The sequence below is a fragment of the Rhipicephalus sanguineus genome, chromosome 5 (assembly GCF_013339695.2).
Source record: "Rhipicephalus sanguineus isolate Rsan-2018 chromosome 5, BIME_Rsan_1.4, whole genome shotgun sequence".
In the NCBI taxonomy this organism is placed as follows: Eukaryota; Metazoa; Arthropoda; class Arachnida; order Ixodida; family Ixodidae; genus Rhipicephalus; species Rhipicephalus sanguineus.
In genome coordinates this window covers 191,550,112-191,573,971 of record NC_051180.1, presented here as the reverse complement: position 1 = coordinate 191,573,971, position 23,860 = coordinate 191,550,112, and the positions used below count along the sequence as shown (strand labels likewise).

The 23,860-nt window shown below is 45.6% G+C and overlaps 1 protein-coding gene across 1 annotated transcript in view; it reads right to left on the bottom strand.

The window, feature by feature from the left end:
- The window catches only part of LOC119394536 (talin-2), a 612,547-nt gene that overhangs the window by 288,081 nt on the left and 300,606 nt on the right, over nt 1–23,860 (bottom strand). Inside the window, exons 23-24 of the mRNA XM_037661859.2 lie at nt 18,710–18,853; nt 6,964–7,092 (exon numbers count right to left, since the gene is read on the bottom strand). Coding sequence (XP_037517787.1) covers nt 6,964–7,092; nt 18,710–18,853 — 273 coding nt within the window. The remainder of the gene's footprint in view (nt 1–6,963; nt 7,093–18,709; nt 18,854–23,860) is intronic.

The window sequence follows — 23,860 nt, the reverse complement described above, 5'->3', positions numbered from 1 at the left end:
CGCAAGGCTCCGTACTTGGACCGCTACTCTTTCTCATATATATTAATGACCTTCCTGTTAATGTATCATCTAATATACGCCTTTTTGCAGATGACTGTGTTCTGTATCGTCCAATAACAAATTCCATAGACTCTTCCTCTCTCCAGGACGACCTCCTTAAAATCCAGGCGTGGTGCAACCAATGGTACATGTCCCTCAACGTCAGTAAGTGCTCCCACGTGTCCTTTCATCGTCGCCGTAACTATGTAGCTCCTTCTTACTCTCTCAACAACAACACATTAACCCAATGCAAGACATTTAAATACCTAGGAGTACATATATCTAGTGATCTGTCCTGGGCCCATCATATTCTCCAACTAACTAATTCCTGCAATCGCCTATTAGGTTATCTACACCGTAACCTATCATCAGCATCCCCTGCAGTCAAACTACTTGCATATAAAACGTTGATTCGATCCAAACTAGAATATGCCTCTGCTATTTATGACAATCACCAAGTTAATATAAACAATTCCCTTGAATCAGTCCAGAACCGCGCTGCCAGGTTCATTCTTTCCGATTATTCCTACAGATCAAGTGTATCCGCCCTAAAATCCCAGCTCTGCCTCCCCTCACTTTCTTCTCGCCGCAAGACTGCTCGTCTAATATTATTTTTTAGGTTTTTCCATTCGCTGCCTCCAGGAAACCAAATCATCATTCCTGCACATCGTTCCTCTCGCCACTCGCACCAAAATGCTGTATATCTACCACGTGCACATACGACCACCTACCAACGTTCATTTTTCCTGCATACTGCCGGAGAATGGAATGCCCTTCCATCCGATATCGCCCTCATCACCGACATTGCTCAATTCAAAGCTGCCATTGAAGACCATCTTTCAAGACATGAAACCTAACCTGACCCGCCAGTTTTTTCGTTCGCCCACCCCTCATGTAATGTCCCATGTGGGACCTTTGAGGTATTATGAATAAATGAATAAATTATGTTTAATAAGAGGTACAAGATGAAGGTGGTACAGGCCTACGCACCTACATCCAGCCATGATGATCAACTGGTTGAACGCTTCTACGAAGACGTAGAATCAGCAATGAGTAAGGTAAAGACACAGTATACTGTACTGATGGGCGACTTTAATGCAAAGGTAGGCAAGAAGCAGGCTGGAGATCATGCAGTTGGGGAATATGGCATTGGCTCTAGAAACGCCAGAGGGGAGTTACTAGTAGAGTTCGCAGAACGCAATAATTTACGGATCTTGTACCTTCTACAGAAGACGGGCTACTCGTAAGTGGACGTGGAGGAGTCCTAATGGCGAAACTAAAAATGAAATAGACTTCACAATGTGTGTACACCCGGGCATTGTACAGGATGTAGAAGTAGTTAACAAGATCTAATGCACTGACCATAGAATGGTAAGATCTAGAATTCAACTAGACTTGAGGAAGGAATGGCAGAAACTGATATGCAAGAAGCCGGTTAATGAACTAGCTCTGAGATGGAAAGTACAGGAGTTCAGAGTTTCACTTCAGAATAGGTACGCGGCTTTAACCGAGGAAACCGACCTTAGCGTTGACGCAATGAATGATAATCTGACTAGTATCATTAAGGAGTGTGCAGTGGAAGTCGGGGGTATAGTTGTTAGACAGGACACTGGCAAGCTATCCCAAGAGACGAAAAACCTCATTAAGAAACGTCAAGCCATGAAAGCCTCAAATGCAACAGACAAAATAGAGCTGGCGGAGCTTTCGAAGTTAATCAATAGGTGTAAAGTAGCCGACATAAGAAAGTATACACTCCGTTCACTGCGACTGGCGCGCCACCGCGCGGCCTTCAGAGAAGGCAGTCGGCGAGAGCCAGAGGAGAAGCGAACGCTTTCCCGCGCCCGCTAGCACGCAGTTGTAGGTGTTCTGTGACGCAGTCATGGACTGCTGCGTCGTTGGTTGTACCAAAAGGTACACGTCGTGCCCTGCGGGAACGACGTTTCACCGTTTCTCAACTCGTCTGTGCTTTATTGGGCAGCGGCAGAAGTGTATCACGGCTGTGTGACGAAAAAAGTTAGCTTGGTTCCCCCTCCCTCTGCCGTCTCGCATTCTATGGTTTTGTTTTTCTTGTGCCGCTAGCATCAGTACATTTCAGCCATGACGGAACAAACTGGGAGCCCTCTCGGTACTCGAAGATATGCAAGGCACATTTCGTTGGGGGTGGGCCGTCCAAGGATGTGTCGTCCCTGTCGTACGTGCCAACGATACTTCCTGATGAGTATCGTAAGCGGTCCGTGCTTGCAGAAGATAAGTTGATAGTCAGCGCTCATGTCGTCGTATGTATTTCTTCTACGTCCCGTGCTTTACGTTCGCACTGTTTCTGCAGTCATGACTTTAGTGCCGGCGGAAGCGCCGCTGTCCAAGTAGAGATGCGCTAACTGGGAGTCGATCCCCTTCCCCGAGATGTTGAGGGACAAAAATGTCAGGTGGTCACGGCTGTTCAGAAGATCCCAGGACTAAAGCGGATAGACTACGGCTGGGGTAGCTCTACGGCACTCGGAAGCTTCGAGAGGTCGTGGTCCTGAAAATGTTCAAATAGATAAAAAAACAAAAAACAGTTGTATACACAAGACACAGTGAGAGCAAACGACGGGACACTAACTGTGTCCTGTGTTTACCGCTGGTTTTCTTTTTTTATCGATTTTGACAATGTACCAACTAGCCCAGTCCAACGCCTTGATACCGAAAATATTTGCGCACCTCTGTGCTAGAGTGTAGCTTGGGTTACACCAGGGTTTGCGCAAATTATAAAAGCTTAGTGAGCTCGCGTAGACGAGAGAGCCAAGAGCGCAATCACTCTAAGTGGTTGATACTCGTAGTAAACTGCTGACCCTGTAATTATTAAGCGTTGATGAAACGAACAAGGTGTGCAGCACGTAGACAAATGTGCACACGGAACTAGAATCGAGGCTGTTTATTTTCATCTTAGATCTGACCGTCGTAGTTTTCTGCGAACGCTGTTGCGACGGAAGCACAATGTTTGTTTCGGAAAGAAGCATAAACAACGAAAGAGGTTGTAGCGAATGAGGTAGACTGATGGAGGCCGATCGTGACCGTGCCATCGTCGGCGCCACATCACTTGAAGCGAAAGACGAAGCGGGGCCGATCGTAACACGTTTATTTCTCGCCCACACCTCAAGCTCTTGGCATGAGCCGCACGAGTGGCCAGGTAGAAATGATGAGGATGAGCGATGATGATGCTGCAATAAGGTCGTTGCTACGTGCGACAATTTCAAGCAAAATACTCGGTGGCTGCAAATAGACATGACACGAAGCCGCCAACAAATAGCCACGCCGCCCGGCCACTCGCCGAAGCTTGCACGGCGAGTGGCCGTGGATAATTCTAAATGTTCTGTGCATTTTGCAAGTACACGGGTAGTGGGCCTGCACAAATAATTCTAACCATAAAATAATGACAGCTTGCCTCGATAGCTATGGGGTAAGCCTCTTGTGTGACGCATGCCTGACGCATGCATTTAACCGTCAGTACTGACAACGCCGTAGCAAAGCGTTCACTCATGTCAAAAACATGGCCGCTCGCGTGCAGGTTTTCCCCTTTTTTAATGGTGGCATCGCGGAAGAATGATCCAACTACGATATCTTTAAATCCAGCTCGAAGCACAAACGCGCCAGCCTTGCGCCGCCATAGCTGTCAAAGCAATGAGGCACTGTTGTCTGGTAGGGCTCCCACCATTGCACGCTCGCCGCACCGCAAGTGGCGCTGCGTGCGTCTTTCAAGGTGCCCTCTATAGGTCCCGAACGGAGTGTATAATATGGAGAGAATTGAGCATGCTCTAAAGAACGGAAGAAGCCTCAAAGCTATGAAGACAAAACTGTGCATAGGCAAAAATCAGATGTATGCATTAAGGGACAAGGAAGGCAAGGTCACAACCAATATGGATAGAATAGTTGAAGTAGCGGAAGAGTTCTACAGAGATCTGTACAGCAGCCGAGACAGTCAGGATGATAACGTAAGAAGCAGTAATAGCCCAGAGGAATCTGACATTTCACCAGTATTGACAGGAGAAGTAAAGAAAACCCTAAAGGGAATGCAATGAGGCAAAGCCGCTGGTGAGGATCTGGTAACATCAGACCTGTTGAAAGACGGTGGAGAGATTATGTTAGAAAAACTGGCCACCCTGTATACGAAGTGTCTCTCGATGGAGAGGATACCAGAATCTTGGAAGAATGCCAACATCATCTTGATCCATAAGAAAGGGGACGTCAAGGACCTGAAAAATTACAGGCCCATCAGCTTACTGTCCGTTGTCTACAAGCTATTTGCAAAAGTAATTGCTAACAGAATTAATACGACATTACAGTTCAATCAACCAAAGGACCAGGCAGGATTTCGTACAGGCTTCTCAACAATAGACCATATTCATACTATCAATCAGGCGATAGAGAAATGCGCGGAATACAACCAACCGCTATACATAGCCTTCATAGATTACGAGAAGGCATTTGATTCGGTGGAGACATCAGCAGTCATGCAGGCACTGCGGAATCAGGCCATCGACGAAGCCTATATAAACATAATGGAAGAAATCTACAGTGGATCCACAGACACTATAGTCCTCCATAAAAAAAGCGACAGAATCCCAATAAAGAAGGGCGTACGGCAGGGAGACACGATCTCTCCAATGCTATTCACCGCGTGTTTACAGGAGGTTTTCAGGGCCCTAGGTTGGGAAGAATTAGGGATAAGAGTTAATGGAGAGTATCTCAGTAACCTGCGATTCGCTGATGACATTGCATTGATGAGTAACGCGGGAGACGAATTACAGCTCATGATTACTGAACTGGAAATGGAAAGCAGAAGAGTAGGTCTGAAATTTAATATGCATAAAACTAAAGTAATGTCGAACAATCATGGCAGAGAACAGCGCTTTGCGATAGGTGGCGAGACAATGGAAGCTGTAAAGGAGTACGTCTACTTAGGACAGGTAGTAACCGCGGAGCCGAACCATGAGAGTGAAATAACTAGAAGAATAAGGATGGGATGGGGCTCATTCGGCAAGCATTATCAAATCATGAATGGTAGTCTACCACTATCTCTCAAGAGGAAGGTATATAACAGCTGCATCTTACCGGTACTCACCTACGGAGCAGAAACCTGGAGACTTACAAAGAGGGTTCAGCTTAAATTGAGGACGACGCAGCAAGCGATGGAAAGGAAAATGATAGGTGTAACCTTAAGAGACAGGAAGAGAGCAGAGTGGGTCAGGGAATAAACAGGGGTTAGGGATATCCTAGCTGAAATCAAGAAGAAGGAATGGATATGGACCGGGCACGTAGCACGTCGGCAGGATAACCGGTGGTCATTACGGGTAACTGACTGGATTCCAAGAGATGGCAAACGCGTGAGGGGGAGACAGAAAATTAGGTGGGTAGATGAGATTAAGAAGTTTGTAGGTATAACGTGGCAGCAGAAAGCACAGAACCGGGTTGATTGGTGGAACGTGGGAGAGGCCTTTGCCCTGCAGTGGGCGTAGACAGGCTGATGATGATGATGGATTCAATTGAGCGAGAAAACCTGCAGCGATTTCAACAGTTAGTGCAAAAAGTAAGGCTAGTAATAGACTTGACATTACAGAATAGTGCAGAACCGTAACTTTGTGCATCCACGAGAGGCATTTATTGGGAGGTCAGAGTGGTAGTCTTGACTGGATGAAATTTAGCAAGCCAGCTAAACATCCTCTTCTCTCACCAAACGTTTTCTTGGTGCCCCAAATACACACAAAACTGTTTGCCCAGGCAAAGTGCACCGAGAAGGTCAAACAGCCTCCCTTGCAGTACAAGTCTTCAAGTGAGTGGCATGCATAACTTGAGCCTTTGCTGACCACAGGCCATTGAAAGAAGAGCCAGGGTGGGGGCCAGTTGGCTGTACATAGTGAAATTTTCAGCGTGCCACTAAAGATACGAAAGACGACGCAGAAAGAACCACAGGGGTAAGTGACACATGCAACGTGATAAGTCAATTCATTGGTGCAATTTATAAAAACTCGGAGGGTACCTTATGCATGCACCTAAGACGCCTCAAGGGTGAAAGCCATCTTTTTCTTCTCGGTCGATGCATTGATCCTGCCACCGCCCTCCGAAAGCTTTCTGTACCTAACGTGCTTCTGCACTGCCTCCAGGATCGGAGGCACCTCACCTGGTTTTCCACTGCCTCCGCGATCGGTGCACTTTTGACCAAGCTACGATGTCTCGTGATGACGTCCTCATCCGGCGTTACGTCACGTGATGCCACAGTGACGATTTTTTTGCATCACTTGCGTTGTCCCCGATTCCGCCAACGTGGGACACCGATGCCAATAATCAATTGTTGCGTTTGATGATAGCTTCTAAGGCCTTAATAACTGTGACTATTCAGGTGCTATTTAGTCAGCTTTTCTTTGCCCACAAGTCTTGATGGTTCAACTGTGCCATGCAAGCTGGGTTAATAAATCCGTGTTTGTTAATGATCTGCCTGTGGTGCCTTTTCTGCACCGTGTCAGAGTGTCAACAAACCCAGCTGTAGAACCTTCGATGTATTGCGGAATGAAGAAGCATCGCATCCTTTCCTGACTGGTAAGCCCTGCACAAACCCATCTCCAAATAATACAGAGTCCAACATAGTCCGCTAGCAGGCTTTCACACATAATTAAGTTTTCTGGCTGGCGTGCACAGCCACAGCCGCTCAACAGGGTCATATATGAAGTGTCGGCATTAATGGTTGATGCGTGCCTTTGAGGAACCTTGTAAGGAAAGAGTACACAAACAAGCAAGTTATCGGGCTTCTTCTTTAAGACCAGGAAGCTTCATATATGAGAATAATACAGTGGTTGGAAAACAGCGAGGTGGTTGAGCATAAAGAAGGAAGAGGAAGCTGTAGATGGCAGTTTCAAATGACCGGTAGCATGCTGTACAAAGTGTGCTCACCTCCAGGCGAACAATGATCTTGCGCTTGAGAGCATTACTGGCTGCCACATTGGTGGCATGACGAAGCTCTTCCGCTGCTTTCCGCAAGGCAGCCTGGTTTTCCGAGTCATGGGGATTGCTGGCACAGCCCTGCACACAGTCAGTCATGGGATGCAAATCACTTTCTCTGGTGGGAACATTTCTTGCACAACTTTAGCCTATGGTATACAACATTTTTCATTATTACAGGTAAGCTGTTATGAGCTCATAACAGCTGATTTTGGTGGCGATGTTGTCCACCGCCGCCACCAGTGTCTGTTGCAGCTCTTGCACACAATGAGAAAACGGAAAAAGCAGGTTGGGGCAGGTTTGAGCCCAGGCGAGCAAGCGTGGCAAGCAAGCGCACCAACTCGCCCAAAAACAAGTCTTTTTGAGGTGTTTTACTGTACCACTAAGCAACATCAGTGCTTGAAACTGCTTCAGACCCGACAAGCATCATCTATGCCGAGGAATCACATAAACAGTTGTAGCATACAATTCAATTTAATTAAATGCACTTTATTTTTTTTTTTACCCTAAGGGTACACAGTACATTTCAGAGGGGAAGGGCAATGCACAACAATAAAAAACGAGGAATACAAAGCAAATGTCACACAAATATAGCCCCTGGTTAAGGTACAAAGATGAATACTGCTAGCAACTTACATCATAAAAATGCAAATGACCAACAATAATTTTATTTTTATTGGATGGTGAAGGCAATAAGCAAAATAAATCAATTGTTGAAATACATAAAAGGGGTAATTAGGTAATCATTGTTTTAAGGATATTCTTAAATTGAATGGAGTCAGTGATGCTGGTGTTTAATGATGCAGGCAGGCGATTCCATTCATTACAAGTTCTTGGGCGATATGATTGGGCATATGTTATTGTGCTGCAATGGGGGACTGTGACTTTTTGCTGGTGATTACGGCGAAGAGAAATGAAGGGAGCAGGTTGGATTAATTGGGAATGAAGTTTTGGATTATGATAAAAAATATAAAAGTCATTATTACACAGGTAGTAGAAAACATGTTTTTGTAACATAGATAAGAATTATAGCCGTACACCGGTAAAAAGATTAGTACATAATACTCATACTTATTAACAAAAGCAAAGAAAAAACGGTAGTGCTTCTAGGAGAGCCATTATCAACAATGGAAAGAAATATAGCAATAACACAAGAACGAGACATTAATATATAAGACAATGAGAAACTCAGGGTTCATACAGGTTTCAAAGGAGAAAATTCAAGGATATTCAAGGACTTTCAAGGCCCTATAGGAGGATTTTCAAGGCCCTCTTCAAGAGGTAATTTTTTTTTTCCATGTCGAAGATCTTGAAACAGTGCTCTCAAAAGGTCTGACATTTATTGCCCAAAGAAAAATACATGTCACAATACAAATCTGCTTGTATTGCACACAATAAAAAATAAATAAAGATATGTTTACTAAATATCACTATATAAATTGCTTCAAATGCACAAAAATCTTCAGGAAGCAGCAACCCACAGCTGCCCACTTAACATATCACAATGCAATTACTGTATTGCACGCAATAAAAATAAATAAAAGGTAGCTTTATAAAACATCACAATGCAAATTCCTTCAAATGCACAAAGCGCCAAAATCCTAATGGCTGCCTACTTCAGGCGAGCTCCAGTAGCTTTTGCTGAATATGGACATTGAGTGAGTGTTGCTCACCAGTCTTCTCCTTTGCCGTCTTCCCCAAGCTATTTGACTTGACAATGTGTGCCACATCGTTTGCTGCCTCTGCTTTTTCTGCATAGGCATCTGCAGAAGCCACGAGGTCATCAATTGTCAATTCTAGCCTTTTTTTGCTTTCTTTTCATTCCATCGAGCTTTTCCTCTATGCAGTGCTTTTTCCTCTGCTTCGAAGCTTCAAGGTTTTGCTTCTTCTCGACTTCTAAGTATGCTCCATACTTGTGTCTAGCAGCTGACACTGCCATCCTCAGTTCCCTGGTGATCGCAACCTGCAGAAGACTACCTGCCTTCTCAACCGCATCACACACAACCCACTGTGAAACATAGGAAAGGTCCTTGAGATTCTCCACACACACCTGTCGGTTCACACTGAAACAATGTTCAACTGTTGCCTGGCCGTGACTGAGGACAAGCAGAAGCTTTACGATGCTCAGTTGTGATTGACTGAAGCTATTTTGGAGCAGGTTTTTGGAGCAGCAAAAAGTGCATTTTGGAGCAGGTAAAAGGGCTTTTGGAGCAGCCAAAAACACGTTTGGGAGCAGGGAAAACAGCTTTTGGATCAGCTAAAAGCTCACTGCCAAGGGGAAAAATGAACCGTGTCAAGCAAAACAGTCAAATAAGGAGGAACTGTTCTGAAACAAAAAGTTCCGTCCAATAATGGCTGTTTGCATAACACCATTGGATCACCTAACAGCCCCGTAAGCGTAAACATTGGACAAGGGTGTCAGTGCAGGCTGCCATTGGCGTTGCGGTCTTATAATGGCTTACAGTGGCCAAACTAACAATGCAGGTAGGGTTTCCCAACTACAGTAGAATCTCAGTGATACGAATCTGAAGGGGGAACGACAATATTCGTATTGCCCAAAATTTGGTATCATCAAAAGACTAGCAAGACCTGTTTTCAAACCTCAATATACGCACAAAGCATTAATTTCTGTCATAAGAACTCGCGCATGCCTTTCTGGGACACACGTGAACGGACAAATAAGGGACGGCGCAGCTGGCTGCCGCGAAAGCGCGCGTCAGAGCTTCGCATGAGGCCAACTGAAAACTAAGTGAAGTCAGCTCCACCATAGTGACAAGCGAAGATCGACACGAAAGCCAAAAGGCTTCGTGCCAGGAGCGTAGGCAGAAATTTTTGTCTTGGGGGGGCGGGGGGGGGGGGGGGGGGGGGGGGGGGGGTGTCGGCACCTCCTTGATTTGAAGTGGGGGCCGGGCAGGCAGATGTGGTCAAGTGTCATTTTGGGCTCTGTACTCCATAGCAAAAAATAATAATAATAATAATAATAATTTCGGCGGGGGGGGGGGGGGGTGCGCCCCTTCTGGCTACACCACTGCTTCGTGCCTTTTTCTACGACTATATAGCCTTTAATCTACCGCTGCGTTAGCCGCGTACCTTCGGAGCTCGTAGTCGCTATCGATGATCACGTTGATAGCGACCGTGGTTTCGTGCGCGGCGGTTGCGGCAAACGGTAGTTCCGTTTTCAATCCGCCTGCGCTGGCTGCGCACGTGCCTTCAAATCTACGTTCTGCGTCGCCTGTATTGCTATCTATAATCGCATCTGCCGCTGTTTTGTCCGTGGCGTTTGCGGGAAGCAGCGCCACTTGGACTGGGTGGGCGTTGGACGCGCGTGCACTTTCGGAGTCCCGTCAGTTTCGTCGTCGCCATACATGATAGTGTCAAGAGCGACTGCGGTTTCGCCTACAGCGGTTACGGCAAACGATAACCACAGTTCTGACAGTGTGCGCACTGGCCGCGCGCGTACTTCCGAAGCTAACAGCATTCTGCTCTCGGCCGTCGCTCGACGGATTCGGTACCAAAGTTTGTATCACCCGCCGCGACACGGAAAAGGGTTCGGAACATCGAAATTTCGGCCCATTCGACACAGTGGAATTCGGCTGGGAAATTTCACGAATTCGTATCAGCCGGTTACGTTTACATCAACGCCTCCTAAATTGGTTTACTTGGGTTCGCAAAGAGCCTGGATCGGATTGGGTTGCAATTTTTGTCATGTCCAAATACGTCTGATATGCAGGTCTCTGGAGTTTTCAGTACACCTGCTGAATTCCGATGCGTCTTCGTGGCCTCAATGTGCCTCTTCTGCAGCATGTCGCTTTATCGCTGCAAAACCATGCTGTTATTTCTGCTGTGTAGCTACCCCTAACCGTGGTCAGCCGTAACCGTAGTCAGCTTAACCACGGTTAAGGTTGTCCGTGTGACAGGGGTATAACACTCGTTCGAGTAGCGGAACTTAAAAAAGGATGCAAAAATAAGACAGGCGCGGACGTCGCTGTACTAACAACTGAAATTTTACTTCTATGTTGCTGCGGCGGTGTGGTCACACCAGCTCGCGGCGAGCCGCTCCTTCCAAGGTGCATTTTTGGGGGGTCACGCCAATTTGCAGCAGTCTGGAGAGGGTTATGTCGGTTATGGTTATGTCCCCAGAAAGCGCCGGGCAGCGTGCCGAGAAAAATGATGCACGAACACATTCCTCTCGCGGCACGAAAATATTGCCGCGTGGCAGCTTTGGAGTCTCGCGTTTTGCCGCCGGCGGTGCGCTGCGCACGTTTTTCCTAGAGTTACTGTATACGCTATGCTACCTAAAGGTAGCATATACAGTAACTCTAGTTTTTCCGCTAGTGTGCTTATAGTTTGGCGCAGTTTTGGCGCAAAACAGCGGAGATATAGCAGGATGTAGCAGCTTTCATGTCTTGGCGCAGTTTGGCGCAATTGGCGCAGCTATCACATCACTGTTTGGCATGAAAAGACGGGAGAGGGGGGTGGGGGGGGCTGTTGCTCGAGTACGTAGCAACATTTAACTTTGATTCTAAGGCCGCAGTCGCAATTGCTGGCGCGCGCGCTATCTCGGCAGCCATCAGCGGACAGCTCGTATATCCTGCTACGTGCTGTGTCTCAATGCAAAGACACTGTGCAGAAAGAGCGTCTTTCCTTGGAGCGGCCGTATTCTCTTACACCAACGTTTTGTAGAGTTACGCGAGATCGGACACAAAAGAGTTTGCTGCCAGCCTCACTTCGTATAACATTACAATTTGTTGCTATCGCATTCACTGCTTCGTCCTTGCGGTGAAACTGACTTTTTTTTTCTTTCGCGAGGGGTTAGGGTCTGCGCGTCTGTATTGTATGACAATGCCCACACTGCAAATGACCAACGCCGCCTCCATTTCTCGCTCAAATTTGTGCAGCTGAGAAAATTTTAAGCTGGTCGGGCATTTTGGCGCAGCGTGGCGCAATTTTAACCAATTTCACGGTTTTTGGCTCAGCTTGGCGCAAAAATAAGGAATTGTATCAAATTGGCGCAATTGGCGCAGCTGTTGCATCCCTGAATCAGCACAGTCACGCCTAGCGGTCTGATATGCTGTGCGGACTGAATCCGACAGTGTTTTGCGATGGATTTCACACAACAGTGCTTGGCTGCAAAAGCGCCAACTGGAAAAACGAAAGGACACGACACGTGTCACCGTACGGGTCCATCATGTTGGCAATCCTTTGAAGGCGTGCGCGCAACACAGGGTCCATACCAGCACGGCAACAACAGCGGTTAGCCGAGAAGCACGGAGTTCACGGAGTTGCGGCGACCGGAAGTGCCCGCTGTTTCAAAGAGCGCGTCAACGATGACAGTATGTCACGTGAGAGAGGGAGGGGTACTCGCCAAGGCGGGCAAAGCGGTTTTGGGAGAGGAGACCAGCAGAGGAGTGGAGGGTAGAGAAAGAAAGACTGAAACAAGCGATCGCAGCATTTCGATCATAGAATGCGTTTAACTCCGCTATTACGGCACCGTTTCGAAAAATTCTAACGGCTACGTGTTGGTTGTAGACTCGTGCACAAGTGTCACACCACAACTAAATTTTGACTCCTGTGTGGTTTAGGGGCCCTTTAATGAATGCCACCTGGAACGTCTGCAAACAATTGCAAGGAGCAGGTCATGCATGCCAAAGTTCCATGACACCACGTTGCTAGCAACAAAGACACCTGGGAGATGAAAGAAACCCTCTTTATCAGAGCGGCAAAAGAGCAATGGCCTCGTTACATTTAACGCAGGCAGAAATAACATTTCTAGCAGGTGAGACACACTGATTTGCTGAAAATGTGTCTGTGCTTACAAAGGCATATGTTATAGTCTTGATCATCTTTGTTTTCTTAGTCTACTTTTTGCCATCTCACCTTCTCCCACCTATCTGACTGTTAACCTTTATTTGACTTTGCAAGATGTGAATAAACGATAAACAATGAATTTCAGTGGACGAATGGTGCATGATAAATTTAATACTAGGATGAAACTTGTTAAAATGGTCAATGAAAGTACCATTTAATGCACTTATGCCATGTTCCCATATAACAAATATGTTGTATGATTTCAATAGCTCAGATTCTAACTGTCCCAGAAAGACTTTAGTGTACGTTGACACAAAAGGGGTTCCCATACTAGTACTAAACATTTGTAGGTAATCAATACCGAAGCCACAAGGAAATCCATACCGATTTCTCAGAAATAAAGCTTTTTTGTTGCCGAAAAATTCGTCCTGGTCCGGAGATCGAACCCGGGACCAACGCCTTTCAGGGGTGGTCGCTCTAACAACTGAGCTAACCAGCAAGCTAGATATCGGCTGCGCAAGGGCGAATTCATCGAAAACACATAATTGCAAATCGATTCTGCGGAAACCCACAAGGTAGCAGACGAGTGAAGAAAGAAAAATTGACAATAAGGAAATTGCAATAAGGAATCCCGGTGCAACTTTTCTATGGTACAAAGAAATTATTACCACAGAGGATCAGCAATTACTTAATGAAGCTCTTAAGGCCATAAAAAATTGTGCGAGAAATGAAAAATGAAAGTAACTGAGAATAAAAGTTTTTTTTGCGTAATGAATAAAGTAAATCATATCTTCGACTTTAAGGGGAGATGCTACTCGAAGACACTTTTTCTTTAATATTCACCCTAGAGCAATGAAACTTGAGCTGCTTATAGAACTTTTTATGCTGATTTCAAATATATAATTAGTTTTCTTGCAAGTTGCATACTTTTAGTTCTGCAACATGACAAAGTGAAAAACTGAAGCATTTTGCCCCCCCTCTTTTCAGACCTAAACTTCAATAATTTTTTACAATTGATAGTTCATAATGTTTCAAATAAAGTGCGGAATGCAAATAACTAATTAGGAAGTCCATACAAAATATGTACTAGACGTGAAAAATTTTAACGTTGGAAGTTCATATTTCTCCTACCCTAGTAAAAGTTTACATAACTTTTTTTTATTTTATAATAAGAATATCGAAACTTAAACAAGATAATTGCATTTCTCGTACTTTGGAAAAACTTTGGGAAAAATTTCATGCAGATCTGAGCACCAGAAGTACCCGAAAAAGGAGGGGCACATTGACAAAAATGGCAAAATTTGTGTTTTGAGAAAAACGAGTTTTAAAGTCAAAATTGCATGTTTATTTATCAAAGATGTCATTGAATGCAACGAAATTTGTACACAAGAAAGAACAATCCTCCTTGTAGTGGCCACTGCCATTAAAATGCGCCAGCACCATAGGTTTGGCCCTCACGGCTCTTTCGAGCTGACTCCTCGACAAGAGATTTTTTCTTCAGCGCACGCCGACGGGCCCTTGCTTCTCCTGTTAGTTTTTGAGACATTTTTTTCTGGCGTGTGCTGCCCCGTGATGTGCCAAGAGCAACCAGATCATGAGACGGGAGCACGCCAAGCTCTTCCAGAACACGTTCAAAACTGGAGTGCCCTCGATTAAACCAACATGTTCAGTGCTGTCATATCAGCAATCAACGAAGACTCGTCGTCCTGCGATTTTTCTTTGTCTTCGAAGAGTCCGATCTTTTTCTGGGAGGCACTCACATATTCGAATGCCGCGGCAAACTCATCGGACGCATCGGCGTCACTGCCACTACGCCTTGTGGCAGCAGACGATCTTTTCGTGGTTTGAGTGTTCGGCTTTGATTCGCGCCGGCGTCCTCGAAATTTGTGCGTTGCGTGAAACTTCACAGGCCGGTGACCGCGCTTCCTACGGCTTTCTTCATCAATAACGGATAAGCACTCGAGAAAAGCGTTGTTCAGCTGCGCTGCTCGACGAGACACGGATCCTGCAAGTAGGCTTCACAGCACACACAGGCGCGCAGCGGCCAATGGCGGCTCCCGATCCGTACCACGTGATTTAAAGCCAGTCACGGCGCTCGAAGAAGGCGGCAAAAGCGTGCTTCTCTTTATTATTTCTTGCGCTGCAGCAGCGCGGGAAACCGTTGTTATTTGAAGAGTGAGGCTCGGCTCTTCGCCTCATGCGGTCGACAATGGTGAGCGGCGGCGCATTATCAGCGGCAAGGTGCTCGAAGATGACACACTTTCGGCCTTTTGACAGCCACCTTGTGCTCTTTAGACGCAATTTTAAAGCATTTCCAGTTGAGTCTCGACATTGATTTTTTTTTTCAGAACAGTAGAGGTACTAATCTTAACAAAACAGGCGAAAACAAAAAATCGATAATTTTTTAGAAAACTCGTGTTTTTCGACCCGCATCTCCCCTTAATTACACAGTGAATTCTTCGGTACTTGCTACGTTTCATGTACTAAATTATTTAAGTGTAAATGCATCCGTGAATTTAAGCTCGTCCAACCATGTCGCAAAAGTATGCGAAACTGTGGAAAGGAAATATAAAGAACTTGTTGTTGGGAGAGTTGGTGAGCACATAACATCTTGATTTTTGCACTAAGAAATACGAACACGAGTCCTGTCTTCTCTCATGTGTTCGTCTTTCTTTACGCAAAAATCTAAATGTTATGCAAAAAGAAAGGTTCTGTTCTTGGGATGGAAATTGCATTTGGCTTCAAGGTCAGTAAAACTAACAGCTCATTAATCTACAATCGGCCAACTCTAGAGTATCTCAGCATAATGTGGGACCCTTCTCAGTCAGGATTAATTGAGACTGGAATAAGTTCAACGTCGAGCAGCAAGGTTTATTCTAGCACGATATTCTCGCACAGATTCTGTCTCCGAAACGGTCAGTTTACTGAACTTGCCTACGCCCGCTCAACGCAGGAGCATAGCGAGGATGAAGTCTTTTTACCTTCTCACTAAAAACACAACATCAACAGTAAAAAATATTTGATAGCACGACAGGGTGGAACATTGCGAAGAAGCAAAGATGGTACTTTCCAAATACCTCAGCTGCAGATTAGCACTTATGAGTTTTCCTTCTTCTCAAGAACAATTAAAGAATGGAATGAATTGCCGCTATTAACCCGAGAAAGCACCAGTGCAGAACAAGTTGAAAATAGCCTAAATAACATTAAAAGATATATGCATCTACACATGCGCACCGTTGGAGTTGTGCACGAGGCCCCGGGCAGCCCGAAAACCCGAGCCCGGCCCCAAGCCGGGCCTGACTCGGGTAGGCCGACGTCTTTTCATCTCGGGCCCGGTGTTTTTTGTCGGACTGGCTGGGCCAGGTGCAAAGCCCGAATCAAGCCCAAGATATAGACGTGCCAGAATTGTGAAAAACACACAAAATGAGCTTTGTGATTATCTATCGATGGAATCATCCTCCTGTCCTGCATCTCAGGTACTAAAGTTCTGGAGTAACAAGCAGTCAAATTTCCCAGGCTTGCTATGCTTGCTTAAAAAGATATTGGGAGTTCCGGCAACCAGTGCGAGCAGTGAACGGAACTTCAGTTTGGCGGGATATGCGAGGCAGGAAAGCCGCACTTCACTGAAGCCCCAATCATTGGACAGCTTGTTATTTCTCACGACAACTTGTAATCTGTGGATATAGTGACGTCATGTGTCGTTTGCTTATGTTTGACTTTGATATGTTTAATAAAATGCCACATTATCGGAAAACGATATCTTGTCTCCACAGCAAACCTTCATAATATCGGGCTGGATCGGGCACGGGCTATTATTTTTGTAGCTCTATAGTATCGGGCTCAGGCGGGCTTTCGACGCAGTCAGCGGGCAGAGGCCAGGCTCGGAAATGCAGCCCGTGCACGGCTCTACTCATCGTTTCGTGGGTGTCTCTGAGCTCATTTGTTAGCACTGCATTGATGTTTTTTTATCATTTGATCGGTGAAAGTACAAAATATTTCGCTTATGTATGGGTATATACTATTGTTCGCTTGTGTTCCCTTATGTTTTGTAGCAGTCTTTAAGTTTGCACTTATAGTTGTTCATAATTTGATCGATGTATTATCTACACTTGTGCTTTTTGTTCACTTATGTTTGCCTATGTAGGTTTTTGTCAAGTGTTTTTTTGTTTTTCCTCGTGTAATGTACGAACTGTACAAGTGCTGCTTTTGACCCACCCTGTAACGGTATGAGTAAAAGAACTACCTCTTATAACTGTAATGAGATTTCCCTTAGAGGCTCACTAGGTAAGACAGATGAAGAGAAGGCTATCAATCCGCTTCAGACCCCGCGTGCGTTAAAATGCACATTTGTTTTTTCCCGGTTTTCGAAATTCGCGCCACTATTAGAGCCAACATTCTTGTTGAAATCGCATGCTCTATCATGTGGTGTCATCTGGTCAGCAATACAGGAAGCATACTACAGTGGAAGCCCCATTTTCCCGCTTTGAAACATGGCGTCATTCTCGTCTTGAATGTTCTGCTCACGCCGTCCAAGTAATTCGTAAATTGCTCAATAACCATCGTGTCATATTTCTTAATTGTTGTTTAAATCTACTTAGGAAGGGTTTAGGGATAATTTCCGCACGTCATGTAACCCTTAGGGCAAGTATTTTTGTTATCACAAGCTGTTTTCTTCAAATGTGCATTATAATGCACACTCGGTCTCAATGGGTGCTTTTTCCTGCGTATGTTTGCCAATCTCATGTGGTTCGTTACTCTTTGGCATTAAGCTTTGGCGTTTGTTTCACCTAGGAATCAGTGATAAAGAAACGAATTCTTGAGTCAATGACCAGCAACGACACCTCGGACCTAGAATTCTCATACGATGAGGCTGTCCCTTCCCCATTACCTGTTGCCGGAAGACAGGTGTGGTGCAGAATTTGACAATAGGCAGTTATCGAATAGCGTACGCTAAGTTAGCCTTAGCGTTTGAGGCCCACTATTTCCGTCACTTAACGGGAGCCTGCAAGCGGAAGCGTACGACGCATGCGCAGTTGCGCGAAAAGCCAACGCAAAGCTTTGCGTACTCTACTCGAAAGCTCCCTTATGAGTCACCACGGAAGCTGCTGAAAGCCAAGGTTGGGCCCATGCCTTCTGAGCCAACAACTGCGCAAGCAAGCCACATTTCAGAGCTTGGGAACTAGGGATTCTCCTCGAGGTGCCGAAACCCAGGATATTCTCAGCGCAGTAGGAGTGCGCAAGGGGAGGGGGGCAGGGGGTCGGCCGCCCCCCCTAGTCACCTAAGAGGGAGGCGCAAAATCTGCCCCGTAAGTTGACCCTCCAGTCACCTAAGAGGGAGGGCGACCCAAACTCTGCCTCGTACATTGACTTACTAGGGGGGGGGGGGCACTGCAATAAAGCTTCAATCCCCCTGTTGGGGAACCCTGCGCATGCCTATGCTCAGCGGACAAAGTTCCGGTGCATCACGTGCAACATCGTTCTTTGCATCACATCTGCGCGAAACGCCTCCAGACAGTTTCACAACAAATAAGCGTGCTTATTGCGAGCAAATGTAAAATTTCGTTATAGGCGAGTGTCGTTCGTTTGCTGTGCATTGAGACCCAGTGTGCATTATAATGCACACACAGCTGTGCAAAAACTGTTTGCTGTACAGATGCATTTTTTTTTCTGGTTTAATACAGCATGTGTGTGCATTCCAACAATGTGTTTTGATTTCACCTGTGTGGCCACAAATTTGCTCAGGTCTCAGGAGGATAAATATCACACACATTTCACCAACTTGCTGCACCTGTCATTACTATGGAAGGTTTAAGCATGCCATTTGGTTTTCAGTTTCCACGCATATATGGTAAACTACAAAACCGCAATGCAAAGAATTTGCCACACGCACCTTGGCAGCTTCAATCATGCGGGCAGTGGCATCGGCTAGCACCTTGGCAGCCGCTAGCAGTCGCTTCTGCTGGTCCGAGTCTGGCTCGGCCTGAGCTTCGCCCTTGATGGCCTGGATCAGCTGGGCTGTGGCTCGTGCCAGAACCTGCACATTCAAATCGTTTCCCGCTCAGGTGACTCTTTCCCCGTTTTTCACTCCCCTTGTTTTTGTTCAACTCTCCTTCTTGCCCATTAAGCATGACAAGAGAATGAGCTAATTGCACATAAAAATGCTGCACAATGACCCCTTTCGAGACATTGGCATTTTTTGCTCAACTCCATTTCTTCACTCAAGTTACTCACAACATTCTCACTGTGTTTTTGTGTAGTTGGCACCCCTGTCCATGAAGCACAATCATTCAAATCACAAAAAGTAAAAAAATTCAGATAATTGGAAAGTGAAAGCAAACAAATGATAATTGTTGAACTGAACAAGTAAAAACATGCACTGAACTTTATGAAAAATAAACATTAGTAACACCAAACCCTGCCTGTGATGCCGTAACCTGCCAGCACGAACTCATGCTGCACGGGTGACAGTGCATGCTCGGATGGGCCACGTAGCAAGAAAACAGCAGCAGGGATGGACAAGGGAAGAGCAGGAAGATCCACAAGGTGTGCCACCGGCATGTTGCTGTGGCACCTCTAGCTCCAGAATCTTCAAGCAACTGTCCAGTGATGTTGACTTCCCAGCCCCGTCATGGCCCTTTGCATGATGGCACTGTTCCGTTTCAGGCCTAGAACATACTGCTGAACACCATTGCAGCAGTTAACAGCTGGGACGATGGCCGAAAAGCACGGGCAGCTGAAGGGCGAGCTACATCCTCTTACATGGTCATTGAGAATCCTCACAGCTCAGTATGGTAAACCCACATTGCTTTACTAAACTTGTCCTTGAGACCGATGCGAGTACCCAGGGGACATGTCATGAGATGGCTAATGGTGAATGACAATGAACAGTGTCTTACGGCACAAGGCTTAGGGATGGCAAAACAGCATTCAATTAATGACAGTGAGTCAATGTAAAGCAATAGACAAGTACTGCATATTGGGCAAGTTGGTGCATTATGATATCGTATTGGTATAGCGCAGCTCAGTTTGAGCATGAAGAAAAGAGGCTTCAGCGAAGAAAGACACACAGGCAACCGGATGAGTGCTAAACTTCCAACTTTTGTTTATATCATGACCCTACAGCACATTATATGGCCCATCTCACAGCACACGTGACGCCACAACCTGACCAAAAAAACTAAACGTGGCGCAGCACACGTGACCAGAAAATGCAGTTTACGCAAATATCACATTAACTGCACTTCACTGCACACGCTCAAGAAAATCGATCTCTTTTTCAGATAAGGCTACAGATGGCGTACTCACACACAGCTTCACACATTTCTCATTAGAATTCGCTTCGATGATCTCACGTGTCAACTGATTACGACTGCGGCCCAAAATGACACAACGGTCAAACAGTGGAGTGCATGCACACGTCTTACAATGCATAGCCAGGAAACTGCCTGAGGAAACCTTGTCTTTTACATTGCAACAATGCTCGCGCAGGCGGTCATTGATACACCTACCCGTCTGTCCTATGTAAACCGCATCACACGACAGAGGGAACATGTACACGACAGCTAGGGAACATTCAACAAACCTAGTCACACACCTCTTTCCACAGGCGGGTTGCGACTCCTTCTTAGGATTCGTCAGATTGCATAGTGGACTTAGTTTCTCTGGAGCAGAGAACACTACGCGGACATTTTCTCTCAGGGCTATCTTCTTCAAATGGTGTGATATTTAATTCACATATGGTATGACACTGGTTTTTCCAGCATCGGGCACACCATTGTTCTGCGGACGTCCCCGCTTACGTGAACCTTGCAACAAGCACTCAGCCACTGACACCTGCACCAACACTGGACAGCTTGCCAGGGATAATCGCTTGCTTTGTCCTGCAGAACTAGCAGCCATAGTGTGATGGCATGACTTCATCAAGGCATTCCTAAAGCATGATCTGGCAACCCCTCGTTTAATTAGCTTTGAATACGCTGAATTGTACTGCAGGAGAGGCTTTTCTGAGCGTGGTTCATAGCACCAGCAAGTATGTTGTACTGAACAAAACAGACGAAGGTCAAGAAACCAGATAGTGCCTTCTTGCCATATTTCACACATAATTTCAAGGGGAACCAGAGAATCCCTAATGGTTGGCAGAATTTCTGCAACCTGACGTTCAGGTTGCGATGCTGGAAAAACCAGTGTCGTACCATATGTTCATAAAGTATCACACCATTTGAAGAAGATAGCCCTGAGAGAACATGTCCGCGTAGTGTTCTCTGCTCCAGAGAAACTAAGTCGACTATGCAATCTGCCGAATCCTAAGAAGGAGTCGCAAACCGCCTGTGGAAAGAGGCGTGTGACTAGGTTTGTTGAATGTTCCCTAGCTGTCGCGTATATGTTCCCTCTGTCATACGATGCGGTTTACATAGGACAGACGGGTAGGTGTATCAATGACCGCCTGCGCGAGAATTGTTGCAATGTAAAAGACAAGGTTTCCTCAGGCAGTTTCCTGGCTATGCATTGTAAGACGTGTGCATGCACTCCACTGTTTGACCGTTGTGTCATTTTGGGCCGCAGTCGTAATCAGTTGACACGTGAGATCATCGAAGCGAATTCTAATGAGAAATGTGTGAAGCTGTGTGTGAGTACGCCATCTGTAGCCTTATCTGAAAAAGAGATCGATTTTCTTGAGCGTGTGCAGTGAAGTGCAGTTAATGTGATATTTGCGTAAACTGCGTTTTCTGGTCACGTGTGCTGCGCCGCGTTTAGTTTTTTTGGTCAGGTTGTGGCGTCACGTGTGCTGTGAGGTGGGCCATATAATGTGCTGTAGGGTCATGCAATAAACAAAAGTTGGAAGTTTAGCGCTCATCCTGTTGCCTGTGTTTCTTTCTTCGCTGTAGCCTCTTTTCTTCATGCTCAAACTGAGCTGCGCTATACCAATACGATATCGTAAAGCAATAGAACATCCCGATCTTCGATACTTGTGCCCCAGTAAAGCGCAACACCTTGGGACAGCTGTCTTTGGGTTCAGTTGGCACACCTTTAGGCAACCATCTCTCGGTTCTGCCAGCAAACCTTGAATCAGCCTCGAGTACCGAATGTGACACCAACACTTGAAGCAAGTCCCTATGCCCTCCTTCTGCAAACACCGCAGGCATAACACACTTTCCTTTGATGCTGGCAGCAACATAACTTGCCACATAATATTCTCGTAAGGACTTCCAAATACCACTGACATCAAGAGTACAAACATAACCTGTGTTTGCTTGCACTTACACTGTTAGTGCCTCAATCACCTTTACAAGTTTGGCAGCTGCTAATGTACGAAGCTCATGGATTGAAATGCGACCTGAAAAGTTTGAGTGTAACGACTAGTATGTACAATTGCTTGAGACAGGGTTCGTATAGGTTTCAAAGGAGAAAATTCAAGGATATTCAAGGAATTTCAAGGGCCTGTCACATGTTCTTCAAAAACTAAAAAATGGCATCCTAATGAGGATTTTTTTGTACTCTAACAATGTTCAAATTCTGACTAAATTTATCGCATTTATACATATAAAGTAGAAACTCAATTTCACGAAGTCATCACCACGCTCAAATTACTTCGTTAAATTGAGAAGTTTGTAAAATTGAGAAAGGGGTTTTTCAGTCCTTCGAAACCTGAAATTGTAACACAGAGCCACCCAAAATCTACTACAGCATCGTTTCTACCGCTAAGCCGCGCGTGTTTGTGTGAAAAGTCTGTTCAGGTGCACCGAACACTGAGACTCACATATGTGGTCCAGGTGATGCAGGTTAGGCAGACAGTCACGTCAAATATGATATGCAGCCGAAATGCAAAGACAGGGAGAACGAATGCAGTCATTAGGCTAGCAGGGCGAGCAAGAAAGTTGCAAGGCTAAAATTAGCGTCGTATGTCGCATAAATCATGAAATAACCAAATCACACAGTAGTGCTCCTGTGGGAGCATTGAGAGGAACACTAAACCACTGCCACCCGTAGTACCATCTGGTATGTAACAGCGCGACTGTTGAGTCCACTGTTCCGTGCATGTGGGTGGCATGTAGCCTTGTCAAAATAAAACCAGGCTCGTGACTATGGCTGACAGATACTTTACGCAACAGCTTCAGTGCCCGCGCTTGAAGAAAAAAGTACAGCTGTGCGAATAGCAAAATTTTGGGTGTGAAGCGAATTCGAATATTGAAGCGTGAGTGCGAATCGAATCGAATATTTTTAGAATATTTCTCGAATATTTCTAGAATATTTTTCGAATACTTCGAAGCGCAATTGCAGGAAAAAAAGGTTACAGAAGATTCCTAAGCATATTATGAGATAGCAACATGAAAGTTTCTTTTTGCTAGGCTGATGAAGCACTGACAGGGTGGTGTTTTATAGTTGTCTTATCAAGAATGAGGCAATGTAGAGGCCGAATTCTATTTACGTACTTGATTTGGTGCAACCAAAGTGTTGCTGACAACACATTACACGTGATGGGCAAAGATGCCATTTCCTCAGCCTCTCCTCCTCTTTCAACTTCTGTGGAAGCCCAACTGATGTGGCGGACAAGGATGTGCTCCCTTCAAGTCCGGAGTTCCAAATCTGCCATGTAGACGTCAATATATAACATCTGAAATTTTGGATGCCAAAAAGCTTCGGCTTCCGATTTTTCGGACTTCCTGCCCAAATTTCAGGTCCAAAACAGCATTAATTGAGCCCCCACCTTTGCCACATCTTTCATCTCGATGTTGGAACATGCGTTTTCTTGAGTTAGTAAATTTGCGACCGTAGCGGAGCTTGAAAGGCAGCTTTGCCGCAATACCGGGGTGTGATGAGGTGAAGCATATTGAAAATATAGGGACCACTTCCAATCGGACGTTGACTGTCTCTTGGCAAAGTTCGACCGTAACGGAGCTTGAAAGGCAGCTTTGCTGCAATACGAGAGTGTAATGACGTGAAGCATAGTGAAAATTTGAAGGGGTCACTTTCAATCGGACGTTGACTGTATTTGTTTTTGGGAAGTTCGAATAGTTTGAATAGTAAAATTCCAGTGTGAATC